Here is a 15,733-nt window from a genome sequence, read left to right as displayed (position 1 = left end):
ATGAGAGTTCGGTTAATTATAATCTAGATAAATGTACAAACTACTTAAAAATTCTTCTGACAGTTCCAAAGTTAGATAATAAGAGTTCAACTTCTCAAAGAAATAAACCTCTTAAAAGAAGATATATTTTCATTTCCAAGGTTATATATGTCAGTTGTCTTTTCTTTAAGCCATTAAGAACATTTTTATTTTTAGCTATGGCTTATCTATGGAACAGTAAATAATAGCACACTCATACCTTTCACTCAGAAACAGTAAACTTTATAAATAAACAGACGAACTTACCACAACTAAACAGATAGCTGAGCTTTGAGGAAATGGGGTAGTGTTAAAGAGCTAAACAACTTGCTATAAATAAGCTCCTGAAAATGCTAAAAATTAAAAAAAAAAAAGTGTCATACTCCCATTTAGCCAATAGCTGGGTAGGCTCCAAAGTACCCACAATCAGCATAAGCTCTGCCATTCACCTCAACCTTGACCTCAAGATTAAGCTCACTTTTATTGCGCACAAAGGTCACCTGTATTAGGTCAAAATTCAAAGTCCCTTGTCAGAAAAGGTTGATATATTCCAACCTTTCCTTCTCCATGCATCAAATTTTTCATGGTAAAGTCATATTCAGCAGACAGTATATTCAGCAATTTATTGTGCCATTGTAATACAGTGCAGAATACAATTGTCCAAAAAGCTATAACATGAATAAAATATTTTTCATGACAATGTACCAAATCTAGACTCCTTACACACCCTTAACAGATGAAATAAAACTAACCGAGTCTGGTTTTCACACTTCAGAAGAGTTATAAGGCATTGTCCTCAAAATACATTCCATAGTACAATTATGACTTTCCATTACCTTTGGCTACAGGCACTATTTTTCAGAGTATCATTCAAATTTTTAAGTATTATTATTATTAAACACAATGATTTCTAACCAGTTTTAATACCTTTATTCCAATCTGGTCTAAGTAGCTTAAGTGAAGTGTGAAATAGGTCTAAACCTAAAAGCCTCTCCTCAACCTAGAACCTAGAAGATATGCTCTACAGTAAACAGAATAGAAAAAGAAGGGGAAGAATTACTATCTTGCCCAATTCATTATTATTCCAACGATATGATTGGCAGAACTGCACAAATAAGATAAATTAAGCAAATTCTTTGCAGGCAGCATTCTAGGATACACTGTAATTACTAATAACCAAAGCCTTAAGGGGCAATATACCTATTTTCTTTAAAAAGTTTATGCAATTTCTTTGTGTTTACCACAAGACCTTTTCATAATCAGTATTAGTAGCATGAATAGATTTTAAGATTGTTTAAAAAGCACTCATTCTTCAAATTTATTAATACCTATATTAAACACTAAAACCAGTGTTTACACTCATATTATGATCTGGAGCATCCCACAAAATCTCCATGCCCTGGAAGACTTACACCTGAACTCACATAATTACTGGACTCCAGCTAGTTCCTGGTGGCAGAACCCTGACTCCAAAACTGGTATTCATCCTAATATCTTTCATAAATTCATAACCACCTTGCTATCAAGGTAGGGCGGGAATATAAAAGTATTCCAGAATATGGAAGTTTATATTTGAAGAGTAATTAGACTCCTTCCTTAAGTATTTAAGAAAACACTTAAAAATTTTCAGGTTTTAACATTCTCACTTACCCTGGGGGGGGGGGGGGGGGGGAGAAGAATCAACCTAAACCTACATATCCTCATCTGTCATCCCAAAAAATATCCCATCTTGGTTGCCACTATCATCTAAGGACTTTACTGTAATTGACTAAAAGTAGGTTTCCTATTATCCTGGGAGAAAATGAAAAACACTTTGGAAACCTAGAAAATAAAGGGGCTGGTTTTAGGCAAAATTTTTTCAGTTCTGATGTTCTGAGTCTAATTATTATAAGCAAAAATACCATTGCAATGAACATCCTTAAATCAATAATGGTAACAATAACAGAAATAGCAAAAATTTATTCAGCACAGTATTAGGAACTATGCTACTCATTTTATATGTACTACCACATTTCAAGTTCATAACAATCCCATTTTATAAATAAGGCACCAAGCCATGAAGAAAGTTACCCAAGGTCACCCAGCAAGTAACTCATGAAGCCAGAATTCATATGTCTATTTCCAGAACCAAGCTCTTTAAGCCAATTTATAAAACTGCCTTTACAACAAAAACCTGAACCACCTTCTGGAGTTCCCAATAATGGGTTTTGCCTCCTATCGATTTATAAAATAATTAACCATAAGCAGAGAGAGCTAATAAAGCACCCAAAGTCAAGCACAGGCTATGACAACTCTGCCAAACTCAACACCACTTGGCCAGCCCACTCATGTGGGCTTATCCCCACAAAGAATTTCTCTTGCTATTCTAAAAGGCACATATTCTTGCCTAATGTTGTTAATTTTATTATCCATTTGTTTTAGCTATATATTGTCATATTACTTTATTACTGACACTTTAAACGTAGAAAAGAAACACATTTGAACATGTGATAATTGAATCTTTATAAAATTGGACAAAATCAAATTATAATCAACTGGGTATCTTCCCATTTATTTTTCATTATAATTACAGAGATGCCTTATTTTCTTTTTATACTGGAGTGACCGCCAACCGAAGACATAACAGCTAAGCTTGAAGTTTCTCAAAAAAATAATTTCTGACATGATAAACCCTCAGGTATACCATTGGAACATTTCCAAATTCCCAGAGAGAGTAAAGAATCACTGTAATATCCCTAAAGTTAGCTAATTAATCTATTTCGAAAGGAATCAATTTTCCTTAAATGAGACATATATATGTGGCTTTTTTTCTTTTTTAACCAGGCAGCATTTTTCTCAGGTCAGTTCAATCAAATGTCCATTATGATATATATCATAATACCAATAATATACTAGGTACTGCTAAGGCTCACAACTGGCATTCTAGTTCCCACATTCACTATGGTAGGGAAAAAAATATATGTATCCTCTCTTTAGACAAAAAAAAGGGGGGAATAGCCCAACAAAAATATTGTAAGAATAAATGAAATACAGATGTAAGCATTTTGAGTCCTTTTAGAAAAAAAAAGCGATAAAAAAAAACAGAATAAACTGGGTTAAGAAAATTCTGGAAAAGACATGTTATAGGGCCATAACGTGCAATGCAAAAGTCTCAAATTGGTGATGGTATGCAGTGGTGAGGGGGGCTTAAGAAATGCCTTTGGTGGCAGTGGGGAGAGCCCAGGTTTGTCACACGTTAGCCAATTTCTGTGGTGTAAACACTCCCGCCGTGGCTGATATTAAGCTACTGGACGTGAGGTCACAGTTTATGTAGAGTCAGGAAAAGATACTTATCATCAGCTCGCACAAGCCAGAAAGAGCCTGCTCCAGCACCCGCTGGCTGTGGGCCAAATTCAGCCCACAGACTTGTTCTGTCTGGCAGGAAACCAGTGGCCCACAGTGTCTTTAAAAATTCCAACAAAGTGACAACATTTAAAACTCAGAATATTTCTTCTAAGAAGTGAGATAGAGAGCTGCTTTCTAGAGAATAAAAGACCCGGCGGCACAGGGCATAAGGTGGCATAAGGTGGCCATTGCCACATTAGTACCCACGACTGTCCTTTCCCTTAGCCATGATCCCAACCAGGCCAGCTTCATTCATTCACTCCTTGTTGGTACCTGCCTGGCCCCTCAGGAGACAGGAATCTGAGATCTCTAGTTAAAGAGCACAAAGGGAGAGTTTGACCTCCAGATGTGTAACTTTGTTCAAATCACCCGGTTGCACTCTTCCTTCGGTTTCTGCGTCGACAACATTAACTGATTTGACTAGATGGTGGCTAATTGGTATCTCAATCCAACCCTCTAGAAGTCACTGAATCTAAAATAATGAGACAGGTATGCAGGTTCCTCTGGAGAAACTTTTGTGATTTGCGCCGGAAGAGTCTCCAGTATGTCCACCACAGTGCAAATAAAAATTCAAACGTTATAAACTGGAGGTTAAATGTATTTTATTTTTACATATGTATTTTAGTTGGCCTCATGAAATAAGAATCCAGATAATGTTGACTTCGCCAGTTAAGAAATGATGTTTGTGAGCTATTTGTTACATCTAAACTGTAAGAGTCTGTGGGGTTTTTTAATGCTATACAACGAAGAGTCTCTCTCACAGCCCCAGTCCATTTACTATCTTAGCTAAATGGGGCTTGAAGTGCAAGTTAATTTCAAATTTTATTAGCTTTCCCTACCAATATTATCAGCAAAAACAAATAGCAGTGTAATATACCTTGAGCAAAAGATGGTATCAGCTTGGAAGAGTTATAGACAGAAACAAAAGAGGAAAAAAAATAAATTGCCAGTCTAATTTCAAATGTGATTGTATAAAGATGCATTTAAATGACGCTTTACTCTCCCACGTCCCATCTACCAAGAAGGCTATCCCTACAAAGAGCCTTATTCCCCTACTAGTCTTAAACACCACCCTATAAGTTAGAGAATCTCAGGAGGCTAAGATGTGGCACAGCCATGAGTGACAAACCACAAAGAGATTTCACTCTGTGTTTCTATTCATGCTGGCCCTGGAGTTGGGTACCCACAGCATTCCTAGATTAAACATCGCCAGGGTCATCCCCTGACCCTCTGAGAGTGATCACAAATATTCATGACAAACGTAATTCATGAGTTTGAGGAGTATAAATCTGAATCTTTCATACCACTAGCCTGACTTGGGGAAGACCATATCAATCAGCTACTAAGTGAGCTTAACCAAACACCTGCACCACAAAGCTTTAGACCTTTGCCATCCTCTCTAGTGCTCACTGCATGTTTGGAGATTCCATCAGTCATGAAGTGATAACCCTGGTAAGTATCAAGGGCGTGCTATGCCTCCTATTTCCTAAAACAGGGTAAATACAAGATTAGAGTTTACAGCTCATCCTTTCTTGAGCCTGGAGCAAAGGACAAGTCTCAACAATAATAAAAATAAATATGTGAGAAATAGATGAATTATGTTGGAGGGGAGAGGAGGGTGACAACGTACCATGTATTTTTAAGTCTTAGTCTTGTAAATGACTACCACTCCCAGGACATCCTCGGAAAAAGCCCAAGCTTCATACAGAATCACTCCAATTAGCAGGTGCCAGCACCTGGTCAGGGAAAGACCCAGTACTTACTTATTTGACTGAATAACAGTATCAAAAAACATGAATCCACTTACTTTTTCCTCTGCTTGTACTGCTTTCTCAGATTCAAAATATTTATTCCCATGGTCTTCAAGTTATTTCTCTAAGTTTAAAAGTTTTCAAACATTTTAAGCAGCTGAATCTCAATATTGAAAACACATAAAGGAAATAAGGAAATAATTCTTAAGATATTTTAACACTTTGCTTTGGATAGAAAATTGCAGACCTCTCCATTATCTCAATGATACTTCAGGTGTTTATCAGGTCACGATTTGAATACCAAACATGAGCTGTAAACTCTAATCTTGTATTTATCCTGTTTTAGGTTAAAAGACAAATAAAAAAACTTTATGCACTGTCCTGAAACCAGAAGGAACAGAAAAGATCAGCCCTCAGGCAAGAGAAAGCACTTGAAAAAGTTGACAATGTCAATCCTGTCACTGTTCCCTGGCAAGAAGGAAGCTTTGAGTTATGAAGAAGAACTATTAACTCTTAAATACATTATATCAAGATGCCTCCTGAAAGGTAGGGATGGAAAGAAAGAGGAAAGAACTAAAGTAGAGGCAGGTATTTAGTACCCCAAAGTGGCCAGGCTATTACTGGACCCCAAAGTCCAGTAATAGCTGGACTTCTGACCAGCTATTACTATCTTTAATACACAAGGCACAGACTGCTCCATGCTGGTCTCAAAGCCCATGGAGCGAGCAAACCATCCTGGAGCTGGCTGTGTGCTCTGTTCCCCTAAGAAATGGAGACTCGTCATTCAGTTAGAAGCTGCACCTCAACACCTTTACTGTGTTCACTGTGTACCAGCTCATGGGAGAAGAAATCTAACAGCAGAAAGAGAGAAAGGCACCTTGAATTAAACATTTGAAAACATTTCCTCTCAGGAAAAAGCCAACTGAAAATAAAGGAAAATTTATTCTTTACCCATCTCCCATATGATTTTCACACCGGTATGTAACTTTTATACATTAAGGTCACTTTTCCTACTTAACTCTGGAAAAGTACTTGTATATTGATTGTTTTGTTTTTAAGGAAAATTCAACCAATATGGCAAAACTGCACAAAAGGTGTAATAAAAACATACTGGTAAATTCAGTCAACATTTGCTGAAAGTCAAATAATAAGATATTATTACCCTAAACATCTATTGAACATTTTTCTCCTAGGGAGATATATAATTCCTCCTTATTGTGTCTGTAAACATTCTGATACGAGTTATTACTTAGTAGACTAAAGTTTGATGTCTGAATATAGACTTTAAAATGAAGTTAATAATCTAATAACATGAAAACTTCCCCCCTCAAACTAATAAGAAATAGAGTCAGCATGGGTTCTTCTCAAGATAACATTATCTGAGGTTTTCTCCAAATACTCTTTCGTAGAAATTCAAGCTACTTTTGCAACCATGAAAATCCAAAAAGGCACAGATATCTGATCAAAGCACAAGGTGCCATATCCTTAATAAAATAACCTTCCAGAAGAGTCTTTAAGGCTAGGTGTACAATGCAACAAGAAAATAAAAACCTGAAATCTTTTTTTTTTTTTTTAAAGATTTTATTTATTTATTTGAGAGAGAGGGAATGAGAGAGAGCACATGAGAGGGGGGAGGGTCAGAGGGAGAAGCAGACTCCCTGCTGAGCAGGGAGCCCGATGCGGGACTCGATCCCGGGACTCCAGGATCATGACCTGAGCCGAAGGCAGTCGCTTAACCAACTGAGCCACCCAGGCGCCCAAACCTGAAATCTTATGAAATAAAAAGTCATATTTTAAAAGATGACTAAAGGAAATACATGAAATAACCATATTCTTTTCTTAGGCCACTTTTTAGGCCAATTTCTTTTCCAATTTGCCCTAAAGACCAAAAAAATACTCCTAGATATATTTCCTAAGTATATGAGTACTATTTTTGAAAGTCATGTAAATTCGTTTTATTTCCTTAGCAAAACCACCAAAAGAATTTCCAGCTCAATAAAAGGCTGATTTTTTTCTCCCTTTACAAGCTATTCTCATTCATTATTCTGGAACTCAGGTGCACCACAGCATTATCAAAAGAATAGAAAATTGACCACAAATTGAGAACCAACTATCAATTCAACTGTGAGAACAAGGCGAATAGGAATAATCTTCCAATTTAAGTAAATCACTACTAATTATAGACTGCAATGTGCTACCGTAATTCTTAAAAATCAGTGCATCTGGGTTCAAAAGTTTGATTTTGTTTTTTTTTCTAAATGACATTATATATTACTATGAAAGATTTAAGACAAGTTTCTGATATCTGGGCCATATTCAACTAATGATTAAATCCATGTGTTCAGAGCCATATAATCAACTGATCCATATCAAAGCAAAATTTTGTTTTATATGTTTCGGAAGGTTAGTACTCAGACATTTCTTCTACTATAGGCCAGCTACTAAATCCTAATAATAACAATAATCATATTTACCATCCATTAAATACTTATCAGAACGTCTACACTATGCTAAGTGTTTTACATGCCTTATTTTACTTAATCCTCACCACAGACTTAAGGAACTGAATGGCAAGAGGCAATACACAGAGTAAGAGTAAGAGTCTGCAGCCGGACCCTGCCTGGGTTTGAATCCCTCTTCTACTTCTTAGCAGTGGAGCTCTATCCCTTTTTTTTTTTTTTTTTTTACAGATGAGGCAACTGTGACTCAGATAAAGGTGGCAAAACCAAGTCATTCCCCAAGAACAAACTGTTATAGGAAGCAAAACACAACGGAATACAAGACTCCCCATGGATCAAGAGAATAGCTTAAAATGCATCACTGGAGGTGGGGGGTAACATTATTCAAAAAAGGGTAACTGTAGTCAACAGCAGCACCAAAATAAACTAAGACACCCTGAACAAAGGTAAAACTTAAATAAAACTGTGCTTGTCCCAAGCAAGTCCCTTAGCTACTCCACTCCTAACTAGACCAGACCCTAGGTCCACCATCAACTACCACTAAGTTCTACCCTGGCAAATACACAATACAGCCAGCCCTACCTCCAGTTCTCAGGTAAAAGTAGGTGAAGATCTCAAGAAAACGAACCAACTCTATTGGTTTAAATACAGGGAGCCCGGCCAAACAAGTTTTTAACTACTCCTTGTGAGATTTATCTAGGAACAGCCTCATATGAGTAAATGGTTGCCTATACTATGACCCAGGAGTGGGAAAACAGTAGGTGTTGTGGGCCGAGACAGAAAACATAATGGGGAAGGCACTCTTAGAAACAGCTGAGCCAGAATCTCTAAGGGAAAAGATATAGCTGTAATGTAAAGACGCTTGCTTAGAGATGTATGGTATCAAGAGTTTGACTTCTGACTCGTTAGTATAGGCATAAATAGCAACCAAATAACTAATGCACGGCAAGGGAACTCAGGGAAAAATTAAATTTGTGCCAAAGGGCTTAGTTTATCAGCAAAAGAATTTCTAACCAAGGCATATCTCCTCAAAGAAACCCACTTGACTCAAGATACATGTAGTAAATGTTCCACAAATTCTTTGTGGATTCTGTGATTCTAATAATTTACGGCTACTGGATATGTCTTAAACTCTTTCCTCAGACTACAAGTTATTCAAAATTAATGACTACAATGTCTTATCTGTTTTCTAAAAAATACTCGAATAGTGCCGCAGACATAGTGAGCACACAGTGAATTATGACAGACAAAATGCCAAGAGAGGTGAATGAACTGCAAGTACCAGTGAAAATCATGGGCTGACTGTGTGATGGATTGTTTCACATGAAATGGTGGTAGTAAATGATATTAGTTGAAAGAGTATTCCAGTGAGAGAAATAGGAAAATTACCATTAGGCAAATACCGGTAATAACAATTTCAAGCAAGAACCACTGATGGATGCTTATATCAACAGAAAAGTGTGATATGAGAAAAAGAATATTTGCATAGACTCAAAGGATATCCCCACAAGGTAATTATTGGAAAGGGAATAGTAGTAATTTTATAATGGAGAAACTTGGCAGACATCACACCTTAACCAAGTGAATAAGGTTAACCTTACCAGCAATAAAACATAAAAAGTCATGCACCCCCTGAGATGATGTACGGAGAAGGGTACAACAGCACTTCTGGGGTATTTTTGCCAAAAAGGTTTACCCTCAATCTAATCATGACAAAACATCAAGTACAAAGGACATTCTACAAAATAATTGGCCAGTACTCTTCAAAACTGTCAAGATCATAAAAGACAAAAAATAATGGTAAGGAACAGCCACCGGCTGGAGGAGCCTAAGAAGATATGACAACTAAATGTAATGTGTGATCCTGGAATAGCAAAGGGATGTTAGTGAAAAATCCAGCAAAAGTTCAAAACAGGCCTATAGATTAATTAACCGAACTACAATAAAATTAATTTCCTGATTTTTATAATTGTACTATGGTTATGTAAGAGGTTAACACTAGGGGAACCTGGGTGAACTGTATATGGGAACTCTCAAAGAATGACTAAAATCAGATACATATGTAATGTTTAGGCAGGAAAAAAAAATGTAAAATATAACCTGACTGGGCTGGGGGGCTTCTACCTGAATAAGGAGGTCCAGGAAATAAGCTGGGAGATGCAAATCAATGAATGTATCCTCAGCAAGTACTTAGATACAGTATGCCCTATATTCTTGGGCCCAAAGGGTCCATTATCTGTAAAACTGCAGATCAGAAAAGAATAGGAGGGTGAATTTTGGAGCTGTACAATATTAGACATCATAAAGCCTTATCCCTTCATTTTAAATTGAACGATTATAAAACCAGAGGGTTAAGAGGACTGCATAGGCTCAACCTAGTGACTTGTAAAGACATAAATTTGTAATTTCAGTGAAAACAAGGAAGTCATGGATAAGTGAGGCTAGCAAGAAGCCATAGTGAGTGTATGGGGGGGGTGGGGATTAAGCCACATCTTTACCTTTTAGCTAGACAAATTAAAAAATTAATAAGAAAGAAAGCCACAAAGAATCTAGAAGAAAATTTAGGTGAAGATTTAGTTTTCATGTCTTAGGACAGGACAGGACTTTCTCAGCAAAAAAGGATAAACTTAAAGTTAAGCATATAAAAAACAGAAAAAGTGGCACCTCAGTGGCTCAGTCAGTTAAGGGTCTGCCTTCGGTTCAGGTCATGATTTCAGGGTCCTGGGACGGAGCCCCATAGTGGGCTGCCCGTTCAAGGGGGAGTCTGCTTCTCCCTCTGCCTCTCCAACCCCCCAGCCCCCACTCACGCACGCTCTCTCTCTCAAATAAATAAATAAAATCTTTAAAAAGAACTTTAAAAAAATAAAAAATAGAACAATATTTAAAAGCAAACAACTGGGAAAATATCTGCAACAGATATGACATGTAAAGGATCAACATCCTTAACATATGCAGATCACTAAACAATAACAAATCAATAAACAATAATAGCAAACACTCCAATATAAAATTAGACAAAGGACAGCAGGCAGGTAACTCAAAAAGAAGAAAGTTAAATGGTCAATAAACAACTGGGGAAATACACAATGCACTATAATAAAAAATGCAAATTACAAAATGTCACTCTTGATCAATCATACTAAAGATTAAATAATGACACTCTTTAATGCTGGCCAAAGTTGTAGAGACAGATACTCCCCTGCCCTGGTAGTAATAGGATTAGTATAATCTTTTTTTTTTCTTTTTCTTCTTTTTTTTTGAGAGGGAGAGAGGCAGGGGAGAGGTGGGGGGAGAAGCACAGGGAGAGGGAGAGAATCTTAAGCAGGTTCCAGGCCTAGCTCAGAGCCCAAGGGACGGCGGGGGCTCCATCTCACAACCCTGAGATCATGACCTGATTTGAAATCAAGAGTTGGACACTTAACCAACTGAGCCACCCAGGTGCCTTAGTATAATCTTTTTGATACTAATTTGTCAATATACACCAAAATCCTTCAAAATATACATATCCTGGGCGCCTGGGTGGCTCAGTCGGTTGGGCGACTGCCTTCAGCTCAGGTCATGATCCTGGAGTCCCGGGATCGAGTCCCGCATCGGGCTCCCTGCTCGGCGGGGAGCCTGCTTCTCCCTCTGGCCCTCCCCCCTCTCATGCTCTATCTCATTCTCTCCCTCAAATAAATAAATAAAATCTTTAAAAAAAAAAAAAAAATATACATATCCTTTGATTTGAAATAGCTCATAGTTGTCAAAGTGTGGTCAGTGGACTCCAGTGGACTCCTGGAGTCCCTGAGACCCTCTCAGGGGTCTACAAAGTCAAAACTATTTTTATGGAACTAGTAAGACATGATTTACCTTTTTCCCTGTGTGAAATCTGCATGGATGATACAAAAACAATAGTGGGTAAAACTGCTAGCCCCTACGCATAAATCAAGGCAAACTGTTCTAGGAGTCACGGTAAATTTCACTGCAACACACTTGCAGGACAAAGAAAAAAAAAAAAAAAAAACCAGTTTGGGACTCCTGGTTGGCTCGGTTGGTAGAGGATGCTGACTCTTGATCTCAGGGTAGTGAGTTCAAGTCCCATGTTGGGCATAGGGTTTACTTAAAAAAAAAAAAAAAAGGCCAGTTTCATATAAGAATATCTTAAGATTCACTTATTAATTTTATTAAACCTCAACCTTTGAATATGCATCCTTTTAACATTCTATATGACAAAGTAAGAAGCAAATACAAAGCACATCTACGGCATATCAAAGTATGATGGCTGACTCAGGGAGAACACTTACATGATTGTTGTAGAGCTGAACTAGCCACTTTTTCCATGGGACAACTTTTTTACTTGAATGAGCAATGAACAAAGTATAATTATTTAGATTTGGGTATCTGGAAGACATTTTCTGAAAAATAAACAATGTGAGCCTGTCACTTCAAAGAGAACAACTGATAATATTTGCTGCAATGATAAAATTTGCTTTCAAGGGAAAATTCAAATATTGGAAAACTCTGCACCCATCACCATAAGCCTGACAGCTTCAAATCTTACATACTTTTCTGATGAGATCAGTGGGGATATTAATGAATATGATTTTTTGATAATGTATAATGAAAGGTGACAACATTTGGAAGATTTGCATAACTCATAACCAACATTTTACAAACAAACAATGCATGGATGATAAAAATCATGCATGGGTGAAAGATCCACTCAAAGTTCAAGACAGGCCAGTGGATTGTAATATAACAGAGTGAAAAGCTCCATGATATGGTTTCACATTCTACATTGTAAATTAACCTTTGAGAAAATACCACTTGTTAGGTTTTATGTAGTAACAAAAATATCCACATTATCTAGAAAGCCTATTAAATTATTCTTCTCTTTTCCAACTACATCTGTCTGAGGCTAGGGTTTCTTCATATTCTTTAATCAAAACAACATATTACAACAGGTTGAATACAGAAGCAGATGTCTTCCTTCTATTTAAGACAGCCACTAAAGAGATCTGCAAAAGTGTAAAACAATGCCATTTTCTCACTACTTTTTTGAAATGATGGTTATTAATCATAAAAATATGTTAACACAAAATGGGTTTATTATTGTCATTTTTAAATAAATTAAAGATTTTTTTTAATTTCCCAATTTTAATTTGTATTTTGGTACCTATCAACAGATGTAATCTAAACAAAAGTTCTTTGGGGTCTTTGAGGCTTATTTAGAGCATAAAGAGATCTGGAGACCAAAAAGTCTGGAAACTACGGATACAGTCACTCTCACATCTGTGAATCTAAAGTAAGAAAATAAGCAGAAGACTGGGCATTATATAACAACTATATCAGAAAATTAGAAAAACAAAACTTCTGATGTCCAATAATAAGAAAGTGATGGTACATATAGAATGTGATATTATTATTTATTTGAAACAAATTGTGAAGAATTTTATGAGAAGTGCTCACAATATGTGAAGTAAGAACAGGAAGACCTACAAACTATATTAGTAGGGGCAGTATTACACTGAAAAAAAGACTACACGGAAATACATAAAATGTTAAAAGAACTTTTCTGGGCCATGCAATTATGAATACTTTTTGTTTTCTTTACTGAGCATGCACAACTTTTAAAATCAGGAAGATAAAACTTTAGCAACTTTTAAAAAACATTTCCGTACTGGGGAGCCTGGGTGGCTCAGTGTGTTAAGCTTCTGACTCTTGATTTCAGCTCTGGTCATGATCTCGGGGTGGGGAGATGGAGCCCTGCATGAGGCTCTGTACCCGGCATGGAGTCTACTTAGGATTCTCTTTCTCCCTCTCCCCCTCACTCTTCCTTTCCCCCTGCTCCCCAACCTCCATGCTCCTGCACATGCTCTCTCTCCCTCTCTCTCTCTCAAATAAAATCTTAAAAACAAGAACAAAACCATTTCAGTACTTTTTCTTTAGAACTCAGTGTATGCAAATGCCAACAAAAAATAATTGTCACTCTTATTATTATTAATATGAAGACTAATCCAGACAGCTTAATGTAGAATTCTGAACTGAAAGTCAAGAAACCTGTATTCTACATTGTTTTGCCATTAAACATCTCTGGGATTTTGACAAGTCACTTAACCTATTTGAACCACCAGAAATTATCTATGAGGTCCTTATCTGACTCTCTAGTAAAATGAACTACCAAATCTAAAGGTTGTTCAAGGCCTTTGCAACAACCACCTAGTGTAAAACAGTGCCGTTATGAAAACTGTGAAGTCAACTCCAAAAACCACACTGTTAACAGAACTTCCACTCATGCTGCTAAATGACCCTTTAATCCCTTCTTTTGCAGAGTAGTAGTACAGACTCTCTAAATAAAGTTTCCAGTGGAAGAAGAGTTAGTTATTCCCTGAATGGTATTTGGGAAAATTGAAAAATATTTGGCCATATCATGAATAAGGGGGGAAAAAAGCGCATAAGAGAATAGGCAAGAGAGCATGGTGCCCCTAACGAAGGGCCTCCTTCATTAGTGTACTTCCTAAGTCCTCCATAAGCATATGGGGAGGTTACTTCTTATGGAGATAAGGTGACAAGGGAAAAAAAAAAGATAAAAAGAGGTGGGGAAAAAGAGGAGAGGAAAAGAAAGAGAAGCAAAAATACAGTAGTAATATGAGAACATAACAAGAGCTCCATCTTCAAACTGCCCAGAAAAATCTACCTATTCCCTCAGCTAACCAGCCTTCCCCCATTTCATTGTTCATTGACAGAGCTGGCAAGAGTTAATGAAAGAAAATTAAATTCCAATCTGTCAATTTTGTTCCTTGTTGGCAAGTTTGATAAAAGTCTTAAAAACTATAAAAGGAAAAATATTGCCTTTAATTTTATCTGGAAAATATTAAAAATATTTTACAGATGAGGAAAACTGACTACTTCAAAAAATAGAGGTCATAAAGACCTTTAATTTACTCTTCAATTTGTACTCTATTAATACCAATTATCCAGTAATCTCTCTTTCTTCAAGAAAACACTTCTTTGGTGCTATCTGTGCAAGGGTGGGAAGTATGAACTACACCTGGAATGTGTGTGTGTGTGTGTGTATATATATATATATATATATATATATATATACACACACACATATATATATATTTTAACAACCATATATGTATATATATATGTATATATGGTTGTTAAAATGGCCAGTCTTGACCCAAGAGTGGAATCCCTAGCGCACCAGTCTCTGACTGGACTGACAAACACTTGAGCTAATTGCTTTAGAGAGTCAAAGTTGAACAGTAGGAGGCCTCTTTAGGCCTGTGGTCCCTTGTTTGTTTCCAGGGGCCAATCGAAAAAGGTCTTCCATTTCCTCCTTCTGAATCTAGAATTTGCATTTCCACTTTGAGGGGGCCCGGCCACCTATCATTCATTCCTAGTATCTGTCAATTAACCAGACATTTATGAAGCACCTACTATGTGCAGCCATCACATAGAACACACCAAGTTTTCAATAAACGTTTCTGAACTTGAATTTAATTTCAAGGTCTTGGGAGACTGCCAGGGATTCATCCATTTAAGAGTCTCCTGTGGAAGACAGGTGAAAGAAGAAACCTTTTCACATCCTTGATCTCCCAACAACCAGACACTCTTGTTCCTCCCCGCTCATGTGTGACACGTGGCTCCTAAGCGCTGGCTGGGATGCCCAGGCACAGCTGCTGCGGGCAAAGCGCTGTGCGAGTGGAGAGACGGACACTTACCTGGGGAACCTCTGCTTCAGCTTCCTCAGGCTCTGCCTGGTAGGCGGTACAGACACTAGGCACTGGGCTATCTCGTCGTACTGGGCTTTGGTCAGTATCATGTTGGGCCAGGGACTGGAAAGTGGCGGGGACAAGGAAAACACACCCGGGGCTCCAGCAGCCTTGGTGCCGGGAGACGAGGGGTGGGCACACAGCGGCAAGGCGCTGGCTCCTAGTCTTCTTTGGCTTGTTCCTATACCCCTTTCACCACTAGCTGCACAGCTTAGGCTTCACCCAGCTGCTCGGCGACGGGGGGAGGGCTGTAGACCCGATTGCCCTACCTTGGCTCTCTGAGCAGCCGCAGTGGGCCCGGCCGAAGGCAACCGGCCGCCATGATAGTTAAGGGCAAAACGACCAGGAAGTAGCTGCA

The 15,733-nt window shown here is 37.7% G+C and overlaps 1 protein-coding gene across 3 annotated transcripts in view; it reads right to left on the bottom strand.

Annotated features, from left to right (window-relative positions):
- CDIN1 (CDAN1 interacting nuclease 1) overlaps positions 1–15,425 on the bottom strand; it is a 205,799-nt gene extending 190,374 nt beyond the window's left edge. For all 3 annotated transcript variants that reach the window (XM_021695509.1, XM_021695508.1, XM_021695510.1), the window contains exon 1: positions 15,325–15,425. In XM_021695509.1, coding sequence (XP_021551184.1) covers positions 15,325–15,425 — 101 coding nt within the window. The remainder of the gene's footprint in view (positions 1–15,324) is intronic.
- Between the last annotated feature and the right edge of the window lie 308 nt (positions 15,426–15,733).

Source organism: Neomonachus schauinslandi, chromosome 9 (genome assembly GCF_002201575.2).
Source record: "Neomonachus schauinslandi chromosome 9, ASM220157v2, whole genome shotgun sequence".
Lineage (NCBI taxonomy): Eukaryota > Metazoa > Chordata > Mammalia > Carnivora > Phocidae > Neomonachus > Neomonachus schauinslandi.
The sequence above is the reverse complement of the archived record's forward strand: the minus strand, read 5'-3'. Positions and strand labels throughout refer to the sequence as shown.